Genomic DNA, 14,846 nt, shown 5'->3' with positions numbered 1-14,846 from the left:
TTATTTTATATTAAGATATAATACGATTTATTATTTTATATTTTATAATAAATTAGTAAATTTTTTTAATAGAGTGGATAGTATTTCTAATTAATATAAAGAATCCTTATGATATTTTAGAATATTATAAAGTAGCGTACGAAGCTATAAGTTTAGAGAGATTCTTTTTTAAAACTACGATTTTATATAAAAAAAATAATTACTAACTTTTTATTATTTTTTAAACTAGAATTAAGTTGCTAATTATTAAACCTTAGTTAGTAAAGAAGGGAAAAGGTCGTATAAAGCTAATTATAACTAAAACTTTAGGTAAAACGACGTATAGAAATGTTTTAAAAACACGGCTTTTAATAAGTATTAATATTAAATTAATAATAAAGATTAAGGAGGAATTATTAGTTAAGTAAGAAAAGAAGATCGTTAAGAAGGAGGTAAAGGCTAAGAAAAAGGTTAAAAAGGATAAAAATAATAAAAAAGACGAGATTATAGTAGTTTAATAAGAAGATAAAGTTTATAATAGTAAATAACTTAGTATATTATAAAGATAGAAACGAGCATTCTTATTAATAAATAGTTTAAAATAAACTATAATTATATTTATAATTCCTCTTCGTCCTTAGTATTACTCGTAATTACGAAACTATTTAATATTCTAAAATTAATTCTAAAGTCTTTTAATCTCTACTTAACCTATATAATACCGCCCTATAGTTTACTAAGTAAAATAACTTTTAGTTAGAGCTTATTATATATATACTACTTTAAACGAATATAAAGATATTAATATACTTTAAAATAAGGATAATTAGCCTTACTAAACTTCGTACTTTTAGCTAATATAGTTAGGGAGCCCTTAATAATTAAGGTATAAATCTATAAAGTAGCTTAAAGAAGATATGCATCTAGATTATTACTATTCTAAATAGCGTTTAATAGTTATTAAACTTAGTTTTAGTTAATTAGCTATATAAAGTCTTATACGGTTCGTAACGTAAGTTAATAGTATAGTTACTATAGCTAACTAGAAATAATATAAGGGCGACCTTTTTAATAACGAATTCGATAAGAGTTCTAAATTTATATAAAGTTAATAAAATTAGAACGAATTAGTAGTATATACGTAAATAGAAGTGTAATTTAGTTAGAAAGTATATTTATATAAAATAGCCCTTAGAACTTAAGTAGTTAGAAGTATTCTTATAAACGTAAGTATATTTATATATATTAAGATATATATTACTTATTTACTAATATACTAATTTATTTTAATAAAGACGATTCTATTAACTCTTAATCTTAACGTTATGGATACTTTTGCTAAAGATTTAGTAATTACGGAATATAATTAGACTTTTTGTTATTAAACGGTGTTATAAAAAGTAGTAATAAATACTAAACATAAGAACGGTTTCTTTTCCTCGGTCTAAACGAACTTATAATAATATAAATCCCCGTTATTAAATAATAATAAGATATTATATAAGTATATTCCGGGACGTATAAGTAAAAACCCCTATATAGAACTATATAATAAACTGCGAATAAGTATTAATACTAGCATAGATCTTAAATCTAAATAATAAAAGCTTATTATACGTATTTAAAAACTAAATATAATTTAGTTTAGGAGTCGTAAACCCTTTACGACGGTACCTTATTTTACTTAACTAATTTTAAACTTGTTATAGAAAGGTTTTATAATATATAAAGTATAGTTTATTTTAGCTAATAATATAAGCTTATTAGCGAACCTATATATAAAAATACTCTTTACTATACCCTTTAGTATGGCAAGTAACCTCTAGTATATTAAAAAAGAACTTTTTTAATTATTATTATATAATTACGAGCTATTTTAGTATTTATTATTACTAAAGCTAATTCTATTAACGAAGTATTAATAATCCTATAGCCGTAATTATAAATCCTTTAGACTAGAGTTAAAAAAGGATATTTTTATTATTTAAGTATTATTAAAAGAATAATTCTTAAATACGAATTAATAGATCCTTAGAAAAGACCGTACGCTCTTCTTATTATAAGTCCTATTTTATAAATTAACGTTTAAAAGTTCGCTTTATAATTCTAGTATTAGAAACTATAAAGATATATATAATAATTATATTATAAGTCTAATTACTCTCTAACTTTATAATAATTATTATTTAATATAATGAAAAATTAATAAGCAGTCGTACTATTTTAAAATAATAATAATATATAAAGTAAGAAACTAAGAAAGAAATTTTAAGTAAGGGGTAAATATTTATATATAATTATAATAATATATAGGGGTATCTTTTTATTTATAAGGTTTTATAAGTATATATATAAAAATATAGACGCTTATAGGGATTTATAACGTTAAAAGAATAGAAAAGTATATAATAATAATATATAATAAATAAAAGTTCTATAATTTTATTAAAAACGTTGAACTTTAGGGGGAGCCTTTATATAATTAGTTACGGCTTTTTATAAGCTAAACTAAGCGCGTGTATTTTAGCTTATAGCTAATAGGTACTTTACGACTCTATAGGGGCCTTATTACCTAGGTATTAAGCCTAACCGTACTATATTTTAATATATACTTATATAAACTCCTATACTATGCCGTATAAGAATGTTAAATTAATTACTCCTTACTCGGAGTTTATATAAGTTAGTAACGCTCTTTATAATCCTATACGCTATTATATATACCCTCTTTATTATTTTTAACCTACTTAACTACTTATTTAAGGGCTTTTATTATTATATAGAGGTATATAGCGGGGATAGTACTTAAAAACTTAAGTAGAGCGCTAATACGGACTTTACTACGGCCTTTATAATTATAACTATGCTTAACGACCTTAGTAAGCGTATTACGAGCTAATACGAACCGTTAATAGATTATAAATAGATATAAAGTAATATAGGGTAATATATAAGTAATAACGGGAGGCGTAACGAGCGTATACTTATATATAATAAATATATAGTTATAATTAGAGTAGCCCTTATTTATAAAAGTAACGTAATTAGTAAAAATACTTTTACTAGCTTTATAACGGGCGCATAACTCGGTACTAGTTTTAGTATTATTATATATAGTCGTTTAAATAGTATTAGTAGCTTAAGTACGAGTTATAGTAATATCTAGGGGTATATAACGGTTATTCTTAGTAATCTTAGGGTTAAGCTTAATCTAACGCTAGGGCTAGATTATACGGGTTAGTATAATAATATTAAATAATATAGGGTAATATATACTAACTTATATAATACTAAGGTTATAGATCTAATAAAAAGTCTTTAAAAAAGAAAATAAAGAGCTTATAAATAACGTAAGAATCCGTATAATAAAGAAGCTATTATATAAAGGTATACGTATTAATAAGGAAGTAAGAGGTTATTTTATAAGATATAAAGTCGGTAGGGTACTATATAGGTTAGTATATAAGGACTATTAAGAGCTATATATCCTTAATACGGGCCGGAACGCTATATTAAGCGCTTATTATAAATATTATATAGCATATGCGATTATTAAAAAAGGGAGTGTCCTATACGAAATTATTAATATATATACGTAAATAGTTAATACTAAAGAAAAAAGTAAATAAAAAGAATTAAATTATAAATAGGTATATATACGTAATTATACTTATAATTACGTATATATTAGCTTAAGAAGAAGTACAATTACTAATTAGTAAAAATTATATTAGTAATTACGTATAAAATTGCCTAATTATACCTAATTAATATTTTTAATTAGCAAATCGCGAATATTATACTTATAATTACGTATATAATTAGGTAATAGTAATAAAAATAAAGTAGAAAAGGGTATAAAGTATAATAAGGCAAAATATAATCGCTAATAAGTAATTATAAGGGCGTAGGTAGATTACTTACCTTACTTAAGGAATACTAGGTTAGTTAAGAGGAAAGGGAAATTAATTAGTAATAGAAATTAATAGGGAGGATATACCCCCTAGCTACCCTACTTTCGCTAAGTAGTATAACCGCCCTTACGTAATTACTACTACTTACGGTTATAAGTAATTCCTTATAATAATATATAGGATTTATTATAATATTTATTTGTATATATAAGAAAGTCGCGCTATTAATGCCTAAAATTTACGGTGGCCGTAGGTCTATTGGAAAGAACGGTTTTGGCGGAGTGCCTCTTGCAGTCTGCCGTAGTAAGCGCAATGCGGTCGACATACTTTGATTAAGCTCCGTAGTATACTCCGTAACTCGGGATGAGAAGGCGAACTTCAAATCGCAGATATCTTCAGATCTTGGACACTTCTGAGCTTCATGTTCCTTGTCACATTTAGTCCCAAAGGTGATTTGCACGACTTTACAAAATGTGTAGCTACGGCCCGTGCGTTCATTGAAGTCATTTCTTCAGTTTTGCCGCGGTCGATTTTCACTTCAACCAACTATCTGTCATGCGTTCACTCCCAGTCCTGAAGGACCAGTCAGTTCAACGCCTTGAGACTAAAATCCCTAGGTACGCTTAGTTCACACCGTGCCGCTTCTGGCATAGTTGGTGTGGTCCATTTCAATCTGCCTCAGACCTTGACATGCGATCCAGTGTCTAATTACGAAATTGACCAAAATCCCCTTGTGCCATGAGAATTGCATCGACATACTCGCTGGAATATGCATTTGAGCACTGGAAGCACGATAACACGAAACTCTCACTCCATATCGCTTGATTATCATAGAACTTTTACACCATTTGGTCGCCTCGTTTATGGCAAGGAAACCCACCAGCATGCCCAATATCAGATCTGGCAGACCAAACGAACGGGTCTCAATGAAATTACAGGCCCATTAGGGTCAACGACTGACGTCGGGAAGTGTTTGTGAGAATGAATCAGTGATTCTCATCACGAGTGCTCAAAACTTGAAGCAGCTTCTTATTTCGAAGATAAGCCCTCGCCGAAAATCCTAGATATGCTAGATCGCGGAGACGATGCTCGTTATGGGTCTCACTATTTGAGTAGGTGACACGTTCGAGCTTCGAGACTTTGCACATAGTTTTGGTTCGTTTCTGGCACTTCATAATTTTACATAGACAGATACCTAAGAGGGCAGCTTGGCTGTGAGGCAAAGGCTAGGCTCCAACACATTTTCAGAGTGATAATCACATCCTGTAGTCTAGGTAGCGACTGAATGCCTCAGTATCGAGCAGACAATCCATGTAGATCTTTGTGTCGAATGTTCATATGCTGTATAAGGGGCGGGGCACTCCTTACTTTTGTTCATATGCTGTATAACAGTGTCGCTTAACGTTTCCTCCTGCTAGTACTACTGAACCCAACCTTGATGGTTACCCCAACTCTGTCTAGGTCCAACTGACGCCGCCGGTGGCTTCCTTTTTATTTGTAGGCTCATGAACAGGGAAGCTTGACACCGCTAGCAAATCGTGTAAACCTTGGTCTCTATTGTTCGATAGAACAAGGGCTATCGGAGTCGAAACATGACAAGAAATGCAACGAAAGCACTAGAGACGTGATGATAGCAGTACAGTATCGACTGCATCTCCCTGTCTGTGAGAGTCATGATTTAGAAGCGACATCGATCTCGCCTTTTATCTTCTTGGAGCGTCAGCGGATGAACTGCGTTTCTTAAATCTTCAAAATCCAGACGTATGCAAGCCGCCCCCGAAATTCTTCCTCGAGATTCTACCACTTTACTAAGAAGGATCAAACTTAGGGGAGGGAGTGCAGGATTGACATCCCGACCAAATTTTCTCCAAATGAAGTTGGTCCTCCCTTCCTTAACCATCAATCATCATATAGCATCAACTCCGGTGCTCCGATGCAACCCCGGCCTTCTGCGCGTCGTCACATTTTCTCGGTGGCAGCCGACCGAGATTTCCTAATTCTGCAGTTTTCTTTTCCAATGGCGCCTCTTCGCTACCGACGTTTCAGGGCCACACATAGCCTCCCTCCGGAATGTCCACCCAACTACTTTGTCAGCTCCCAATCAAGTCTTCCTGTGGTAGGTAGCACTATACAAAACGTCCAATTCAGGCATTACGGATGAATGCATTCCATCATGGCGTCTCCTCTGGGTGTGCTCGTGACAGGTGCCTGCCGCGTTGTCAAGCAAGGAGGGATACGGGAGACCAACGAGAAATGGAGAAAAATCAACTTCTCTGGGGTGGTTTGTCTTGTTCTTGACTCGGGAGTTGTATCTGGTATGCTACGCCAACGTGTCAGCGTGACTACCTCGCGATGGCACGATGCCTGACTCTAGGCTTCACCATAGACTAGAGACCTTGGCTCGCGTGTGAATTAATTAATATCGAATGCCGTGATTCCGACGCTGTCAACGCGCCGTCTGGTACTACCAATGCAGCACTATATATGCCACGCTCCTCGTCTGTCTAGAATGCATTCTGCCTGAACTAGGCAGCGCTCATCAACCAGATTCTCGGAAAGGCAGGCAAATTACAGAGCCGTCGAAACCATGGGCAATCTTCTTCCTCCCTTCATTCTACTCGCCTTGGCGGCCACCGTCGCGGCCCACGGCCACGTCGACTGGCTTGTCGCCAATGGCGTCGCTTATCGCGGCTGGGATTCTCCTGCGTTCACGTACTCGCCTCCAACGAGTCCTGTCGTGGGCTGGAAGATCGATGCCCCTGATAATGGCTTCGTTGAACCAGTCAACTTCGGCACTGGCGACATTATCTGCCATAAGAACGGAAGCCCGGCCGGTGGACACGCCACTGTCGCCGCAGGCACCAACATACAGCTCATCTGGAACACATGGCCAGAGTCACACAAGGGCCCGGTGATTGACTATCTCGCCAAGTGTACCGGCGACTGCGAGTCTGTCGACAAGACCACCCTCAACTTCTTCAAGATTGATGCTGGTGGTCTGATTGACATGTCTCTGACCAACGGCAAGTGGGCCGACGATGTCCTCATGGCCAACAACTTCACATGGACCGTCCAGATCCCCTCGACTCTGGCCCCAGGCAACTACGTGCTACGTCACGAGATCATTGCTCTCCACTCTGGCGGCAATGTCAATGGCGCGCAGGCGTACCCGCAGTGCTTCAACCTGCAGGTCACTGGAGGAGGTTCCCTTGCCCCGGCCGGCGTCAAGGGCACGGCGCTGTACAAATCTGACGACCCGGGCATTCTTTTCAACCTCTACACGAGCCCTCTAGTCTACCCTGTTCCCGGCCCTACCCTGGTCTCGGGACTTGCCTCGACCGTTGCCCAGAGCACTGCCCGCATCACCGCGACGTCGAGCGCAACACCGGCCGGAGGAAGTGGTGGCAGCAGTCCGACTAACTTAAGGACGACTACCACTGCGGCGGGTGTGACCAGCACCGGAGCTGGAACGACGACGACCACAGCCGCGAGTGGCGGTAGTGGAACCGTTCCTAAATATGGTCAATGTGGAGGACAAGGATGGACAGGTGGGACTGTTTGTGCTTCTGGCTCGACATGCACAGTCTTGAACCAGTACTACTCGCAATGCACTTAAGGCAGTTGGAGCTCAAGAGGGTACGGACTCTTGGATACGAAGTGCTTTGTAATAATGTCATGTAATTCTGTACATATAATCACAATTGCAACCATGTCGACCTTCACTTGATGCGTGTCGTGTTCAGTGCAAAGTTTTCGAATGCCTCGTCGATATACCAATTACAAAAGTGACGTAACATAAATCAACTACCTTAATCTAGCCATCAGTTCATATGTTAAGACCAGTCTTGATATCATTTTCAGGAGCTAACCCAGCGTAGAGTGTTCTCGGGTCGAGTCTCCCTGAGTTCGTCCAGCTCTACCAGAATAATGCATTACCGGGGACAGCCTTGACTGAGAGGGCCACGACGTCGCGACATTCCACAAATTTGCACCAGCTTGGATCTTCTAATGTCCAGTTGAGGAGAATATTCGGGAACTGGGTCCCGCACCTATCGCATGTGGCTTCGACGATTGCGAAAATGGTTGTCAGTCGGTGTTAGAGGTCTCATTGGCACTGTCCTCAGGAGGGTCTACGTGGGGACTGAAGAGCTGGCCGGGGCCATATCGCGAAAGTTGTAGCGATTTGTGAAGGCTCTCATTTGCGTAGCCCTGAATCTCGGAGGCTCGTCTAATGTGTCGCTGGCCAATGCGGCCTTCGTCAGCAAGATATGCGGTGCTGCTCGTTCGATCCATATCTATCTCTTGAGCGCCATTGTTGTACACTGTCGATCTCTCAAATAACGGCTTCCTGTAAGGAGCTTGTTAGCCACAGAGACTTGACGGTGATATTAACGTACCCAAGACGTCGTAAATAGGCTCTTTCCACCCATGACACAAACTCAACAACATATACAATCAGCGGGTCATAGCTTAAGATTCGAATTGAGTATGTCTTCTCCTTCGGTTGGAAGAGTAACACCCAAGACAAATGCGGCCAAAGGATGACGATAGTAGGGACCAGGGTACCCAAAAGAACTACTCTTCTGGAAAAAAAAGTATCTCAGCATATTGAGATTGCTACATATCGGGCATTCAGGAAAAGCCCATTGCTCAAGCGGATCCAACCATCTTTGATGTTAGGTTGAGAATTGAGATCCGTAAGGTGTCCCCCAGTCCTTTGAAGAGTGAAGGGGATGATTGCTATACTGGGATCCGGTTTCTAGTACGACAGTAGCACTGAAGCAAGCCCTGAGTTTAGGCGCAGTAGCAATGATGACAACGGCGTGTGGGTTCTGTAAGAGCTTTGGTCTGATGTCGATGAGATGAAATCCTTCTCGGTTTGAAGCTGTCATACGAGCCAACAAATCGGTTCATCGTCCCTGAACTATCAGTGGGCAGATTATGCGGTCGATTAAAGTATAGGGCTGACTGAACATACAAAAGATGATTAGACTCGTGAAAGGATCGCTTGAAGATGCTGTCTTGGTAATAGTCGGCTGTTCTTTTGATAGCTTTGTGCCCGTGCCGACAGCAACACTGCACAAGACAGCAGGAAACTGTCACATTCGAACAATCACGCCTTTTAAATCGATCTAGGCTTGGCTGAGACTCTTGTCCAAAGCGCTTTGCCTCACTTGATTACACTTGTATGAAGATCTTGCCTTTTCCAGCCCCAAAAAGGTGGAAGTCTAATATTAGGAAGCCTGCTTCAGTACGGCCTAGGGCACCATGAAGGGTATGCTGTTCACAAACCACCATAAGATAGCAGAATTACAGCTAAAGAAATAGTCAGTGAAATTTCAGCCGACGGGAGAAGGGAAATCCCAGAGCTTCAGGTCAGTCACTGGATCCCTGCGCCATCCATCTCATTAAAGTTGGAACAACCCCACTACTCCACCCGATATCACACCCGCCCAAGACCCGCGTAGTCTTCCTATGTAGATGATAGCTGGGATAATTCGGGAAATTCTCTCCAATAAAAGCGTTGGAATGCCCGATCTACTGGGTGGGGTCAAAACATGATCAGACACAATGGAACCTTGAGTTGACCACATAACGCGGATACGCTGTGGGGGGTCTTGCCGGGTCTCAAACCTTGCCACCGAAGCTGACGAGCAACGACCCCTCCGGAGGACCGCAACTTTCCAATGCAAAGTTTCACGCGGCTGACGAACCGAAAATCCTAATCCAATCTCGCGTTTGGTGTATATGGGTTGTTGGGCAGCAAATACTGCAAGCCCCAACTTAGATCTCATTCTCCGCTCACGTTATCCGACATGCTTCCTCTTGGCCATATGAGCATGCTTCAATCATTGAACGACGATACGACGGTCGAGGCACATGTCTTCGTTTGCGAATGATGCGACATATCCAAACGCGACTGATCGTAGATAGTTGCAGACACGAACTGAGATTTGTCTTACGCGGCCGCTGAAATTTGATGAGCGGCCCATAATATCAGACTTGTGATCAGTCATCCTCGCCGGACGCTGTACCATCCAAGAGACCGACAGACATTATCAGGGTCCTCCTCGGTTTTATATCACCTATCCTTATAACTATGGCCTAGGATGACCATTCTTGACGAAGTCTGACGCCGTCAACGATACAAGATCTCAGGAGCATGTTGAGCATTCCTAGCCTGTAAACTTTGGTTTCATGGCAGGATCGACTTACTCCGCGGATGACCACTTCACGATTGGACCAGCCAGAGGATCTCTTACGCCATGCACGATTCTCTGCACGGAGATCTTGAGCTTATCAGTTCCAAGTAATTCAAACATCCAATGTGACCCGCAGAAAATGAACCCTCGGGATTCCCAATATTCAATACCAAAAGTTTGCAACATTTGATCAACCGTATCGCAATACTGCTCAATGATCCATATATTCCAGCACTACCGTGACCGCCCCAGTGGGAGGATAAAATGGTTGGCGACCTAGTACTTATCTCTGAAAGACAATTACGTTCTAGAAGCATCACCCTGCCAATGAATACAGCTCTTCTGAATGCGGGTCAAGATTGCTTTGTTTTTGCTCGCGGGTGTTGTGGTGCAGGCGGTGCCTCGTGCCATGGTCACTGAGAATGACGGACTTCTTCATGACTTCGAAGTAAGTAACGGCTGTCGCTGAGTCAAACTGTTCGAATTCATAGACTCACCGTTGGCCAGATGAAGAACTCCATGGAGTCTTCGTCGGAAGGCTCGAGTATGCCGGAGTGGGTTGCACGTCGAAAGGGGAGAGTCCCACTTTCCGGCCCAAGCCAGAAAATCAACTGAGCCCAGTGATAATTCTCTGTCTGAAAGTCGCGGAGATTTAATGAATTCTATCCGTTCCGTCCAAGAAGTGCGTACGTATAATTGTCAACTCTTCAAACACAAACCTACAGAGGTATCATGTGCCGTTGACTGACAATGTGTCAGGTTGTACGCATTGGAATTAAAACACAGGACAGATCCGAGAAACTCTTTCCGACCCTCGTTAGACAACTCTCTTAAACTCATTATTGAATCCTCTATTAAGGCAGCGAATCGAAACGGAGCGACCGAGTACGATCATTGCGACCTGCGATCTTACGGAAGGAAATCGACAATAACATGCCCTCTCCCTTTTTGCTGTCTGGGCTATTGCTGGGCATTCTGCGACTCAATACTCACGTTCGTTACATAACAACAGAGGACAGCCGGAATGGGCCGTCTGCCAACTGTAATCACTGAACAGGTCACAGTTCTAGCCCTCTTTTTGATAATGTCAAAATGCTAAACACTTGTTTACAAATCGATTTCCGCAGCGAGTCTACTTTGTGACAGAAACGTACCGATTTGATCTTGAGGAAAACCACATGCGAGTCCAGAACACCATACCAGAACGCTGGTTTGACTGCTGCTTGCTCACCATAAAGTTGCACCACTACCTTTGCCACATCGGTGTTCTTGAACCGCGTACCAACGCCCTCTATTCAACAACTCGATGTTGCAACAGCTGGCCCTTGACCATTTTCAAACCCGGAATGTGGGGGTTCCTTGTGCATATTGCACAGGCTAAGTCTGATCGCGTTTGCCATTCATACGTGATGATCACTGTACTAAGCTCCTTTGATATCGAAGCTTTCTCTCCTAGTGTTTCTTCAACTCCTGATCGGACGGCATGATCGGCCGGGTTGTGGAGTACATCCGGGCCAGATCAAAACAAGCTTCTCCCTTCCACTACCTAGATAGGAAAGCCCTTGTTCTAAACGAGTCAAACATGGCCAACGTCATCCTTATTCTGCAGCCATCAAGTCTTGTAGCTGCCCCGTGTGACTCAACGTTCGTCTCTTCGAAGAAACTGGACGAAGCAAAGAGCTGGAGCAGATCGCCTTAGAGCTCAGATCGTGTGAAGCGTAGTGGTTTTCGGATCCGTCAGAGACCTAGTGAAACGAAACAACTTCAGGGTCGCTCGGCCGATATGTTAACCCCGAAAAAGAGAGCTGAGGAGGTTCACCCTCAGTGTCTTTGAAACGCCCTCTTTCTCCGTGCGAGACCGAGACCGTGGAAAGGTCAAAGAACACATGCGTTACGATGCCGCATTTGGTTCCTGTCACACGTTGACAGCGTGCACGGCTTCATCATTACCTGCAGCAATTGGTGATGATCCGAAGCCCTAAGCTGCATCATCGTTTAGAATCTTCCTGTGCCTGGGTGCCCTCCACACCTGCACGCCCAGTCGAGTGAACCATAAGCGAGGGGCTTGATTCCCAAATTTAGGGCATCAGATCTAAACGAATGTTCCGCGGATATGTCAAGCTGTAAATAGCCTAGATGCAAAACACGATGGGATCTGTGATCTTGGCTTGCAGACTAACTGAGCGCACCGACATCATATCATGCGCATGCCGTCCTCGGACACTCGTGCTGAAGCGGGCGGGAAGGACACGACCCGTTACCAAAGGGGCCTCGCCAGGGTTTGTGATAGCAATTCGAGCGGAAATCATGACCACAAGCAGCTCAATCTCATCACATGACCTGAGGAACACTCCATTCTGCTCTTGGTCCGTGTCGGAGGGGGGGGGGGGCCAAGGATACTGATCTCCCGGCTCTCTGGTTTAAAACCCTGGAGGCGACAAGCTCGAAAGCTTGCTCGAGTCAGCCGCAGGGTCTGCCCCCCGATTCCCTTCCCTTCTTCAGCCCATCTCCCGCCTTCCTTTTTAAGATTGGATCGTTCTTGGGTTTCTTTTCCATTCATCCATACTACCGAAATACACGAAATCTCATCAACATGGTTTACACGGGGAAGCCCTCGGGCGGATGCAAGTTGTGTAGGATAAGAAAGGTCAAGTGCGATGAGGCGAAGCCCTTCTGCATGAGATGCACGAAGTCGAAGAGACACTGCCCAGGCTACGGCCCCGTTGTTCGCGATTCGTCAAAGTCCGCCGACAAATTCAAGAAGATGAGAACAAATAGCACCGATAGCAATATGTCTTCCGCCGACTCATCGACAAAAATTAAGATCGGGTCGCCCGGATATTGTTGCGACAAAACATCGTCATTAAGCCCGCCAAGAAGAAACTCATCCCCATTCAAAATCGGACATGAAGAGGGTGACCTCATCGAATGCTTCAAAAACGTTCCAGGAGGATTGACAAATCCGCTCGACGAGCAAGCCTCGTGTCTCTTTCTCTCCGAATTCGTCAACGTACCTTTGACACCAACAGCTCGGGGCTATTATGCCTTTTTGCCGTGTTTCCTCGGCCGTGGTCAGATCTCAGTCTGCCTTTCAGCTGCCTTCAAGGCAACCTCTATGGCCGCCCTGGCGATGCGACAGTCTAAAGGAGCAAGAGGCCCTGCCCTCCTTCGTGCGCAAGAGCACCATGTGGCCGCTTTACGAGCAGTTGGCCAAGCGATTGCCGATCCCAAGGAGATCGACAGCGATCAAACCCTAGGGGCCGTTCTGATGCTGGCTTTCTACGAGGTAAGCTATCATTATTGTTTTGGCTCTACTCTATGCTGATATATTACAGACATTAATGTCAAAGGACTCAATGAAGGAATATATCAGCCATCTCAAAGGTGCCGCCAAGATTGTTCAAGTACGTGGCCAGAAGTGCCTAGAGACGGATGAGGGTCGGGAAATGTTCGCCATGACACGCAACCAATGCATATCCGTCCAGAACCTATTCAAAGAGTCGGAAATGTCCGGCTACTCATGGCTACTGTACAATGAGGCGGTTCAGCGTTCGAATCGCGCCACCGTCGACATCAATCTCCTCTGCAACCAACTCCAGCAGGGCGTGGATCGCATTATCGCCCTGGCGAGAAACCCTACAGATGAGACTGTGGATAAGATGCTCGAGCTACTCGAAAAATGCCGGAAACTCGAAGACGAGTTCAGAAAGCTCAGCGAGAATCCGAATCCGCAGTGGAAAGTCGAGGTCGCCGAATGGGTCTTTGACCGAACCGACGAAGAACTCGACACCGAACCCACGTTTGACGGCCAAGTGTACAAGTTTTTCAACTTACCCATGGCTGTGTTGCATTTGGTCACATGGTGTTCTCACCTCAACCTCATTACGACGATGATCCGCGCCAGCTCATGGTTAGCATCGGCTGGTAGAGAAGGCTTGAGCGACTACGACGAGTACGGCGATCTGGTTCAGTCCGCGAGCGCCCGGGTAGCGAACATTGTATCAGCAGTCCCGTATTTTTGCAGTTGGAACGGGTACGGCGTCATTGTTTCCCAGTTCCCCTGCGGCACGACAAAGCCAGACGATCCGCTCAAGGGCGAGGCCGGTCTCATTGTCATGTGGCCGCTCGCTATGGCCTTGAAGAGCGACTACGCCACGCCAAGACAGAGACGGTATTTGAGGGGCCGCCTCCGTTACATTGCAGACGTATCTGGTATCAGTCAGGCCAGGTTTTTAATGAACGAAGTTTGATATGACGATGGTTGAAACGATATTTTGGGTGTAATTGTACGTGGTAAGATTCAGGCAGGGTTGGCAAGATGGCGTCGGCTACTTTGAGCATAATGGTTTGGGGCGCATATGAGGTTACATTGCGGGAGTTGGGATACCAAACCTGGGCGGCTCCAGTTATCAGACTGATTTTGAGGAGTGATACCATATTTAGTGACGATACGTGTAAAACCGAGACGAATAAAGTACAGAATTGTTTAGTGCGATTGAATGTCTATTCCAATAGCTTCATCCAGCACCCAGTAAGACGGCATTTGCGAGCCTTCGGCTTGCGTTGCAGCCTTAAGCCCTCTCCAAGATCCCTCAGCCATCGGTCGGCCGACAAAATAAATGATACCAAATCATCGCTAGAGAACCTGTTTCTGAGAACATGAAAGATCACGATATTTCTCCAAGCGGCAATGTGCCGTGCCCTGTGCTGGTCTCTTGTTGGGGCCAGACCTCTTTTAGGGGTTTCATCC

At 42.4% G+C, this 14,846-nt stretch overlaps 3 protein-coding genes across 3 annotated transcripts; 2 read left to right on the top strand and 1 right to left on the bottom strand.

The window, feature by feature from the left end:
• Positions 1-6,480: 6,480 nt before the first annotated feature.
• On the top strand, positions 6,481-7,509 carry CLUP02_11778 (glycosyl hydrolase family 61; the record flags this gene model as incomplete). The annotated part of the gene is made up of 1 exon (XM_049290745.1): positions 6,481-7,509. One exon carries the CDS (start codon positions 6,481-6,483, stop codon positions 7,507-7,509), a length of 1,029 nt encoding a protein of 342 aa, XP_049147890.1.
• Positions 7,510-7,719: 210 nt separating this feature from the next.
• CLUP02_11777 (uncharacterized protein) lies at positions 7,720-11,463 on the bottom strand (the record flags this gene model as incomplete). The annotated part of the gene is made up of 20 exons (XM_049290744.1): positions 7,720-7,793; positions 7,830-7,955; positions 8,009-8,241; positions 8,327-8,391; positions 8,515-8,652; positions 8,711-8,778; positions 8,872-8,969; positions 9,182-9,262; positions 9,331-9,431; positions 9,499-9,615; positions 9,700-9,718; positions 9,774-9,922; positions 10,110-10,171; positions 10,227-10,330; positions 10,417-10,529; positions 10,594-10,758; positions 10,820-10,840; positions 11,090-11,191; positions 11,251-11,387; positions 11,427-11,463. The coding sequence occupies 20 exons, from the start codon at positions 11,461-11,463 to the stop codon at positions 7,720-7,722; spliced, it is 2,010 nt and encodes a 669-aa protein (XP_049147889.1).
• A 1,226-nt stretch (positions 11,464-12,689) lies between these two features.
• CLUP02_11776 (uncharacterized protein) lies at positions 12,690-14,346 on the top strand (the record flags this gene model as incomplete). Its single annotated transcript, XM_049290743.1, has 2 exons — positions 12,690-13,382; positions 13,432-14,346. The coding sequence occupies 2 exons, from the start codon at positions 12,690-12,692 to the stop codon at positions 14,344-14,346; spliced, it is 1,608 nt and encodes a 535-aa protein (XP_049147888.1).
• Positions 14,347-14,846: the final 500 nt, after the last annotated feature.

This window comes from Colletotrichum lupini, chromosome 6 (genome assembly GCF_023278565.1).
Source record: "Colletotrichum lupini chromosome 6, complete sequence".
Classification (NCBI taxonomy): domain Eukaryota; kingdom Fungi; phylum Ascomycota; class Sordariomycetes; order Glomerellales; family Glomerellaceae; genus Colletotrichum; species Colletotrichum lupini.
Note: the sequence above shows the minus strand (reverse complement) of the source record. Positions and strands in the feature narration are given on the sequence as shown.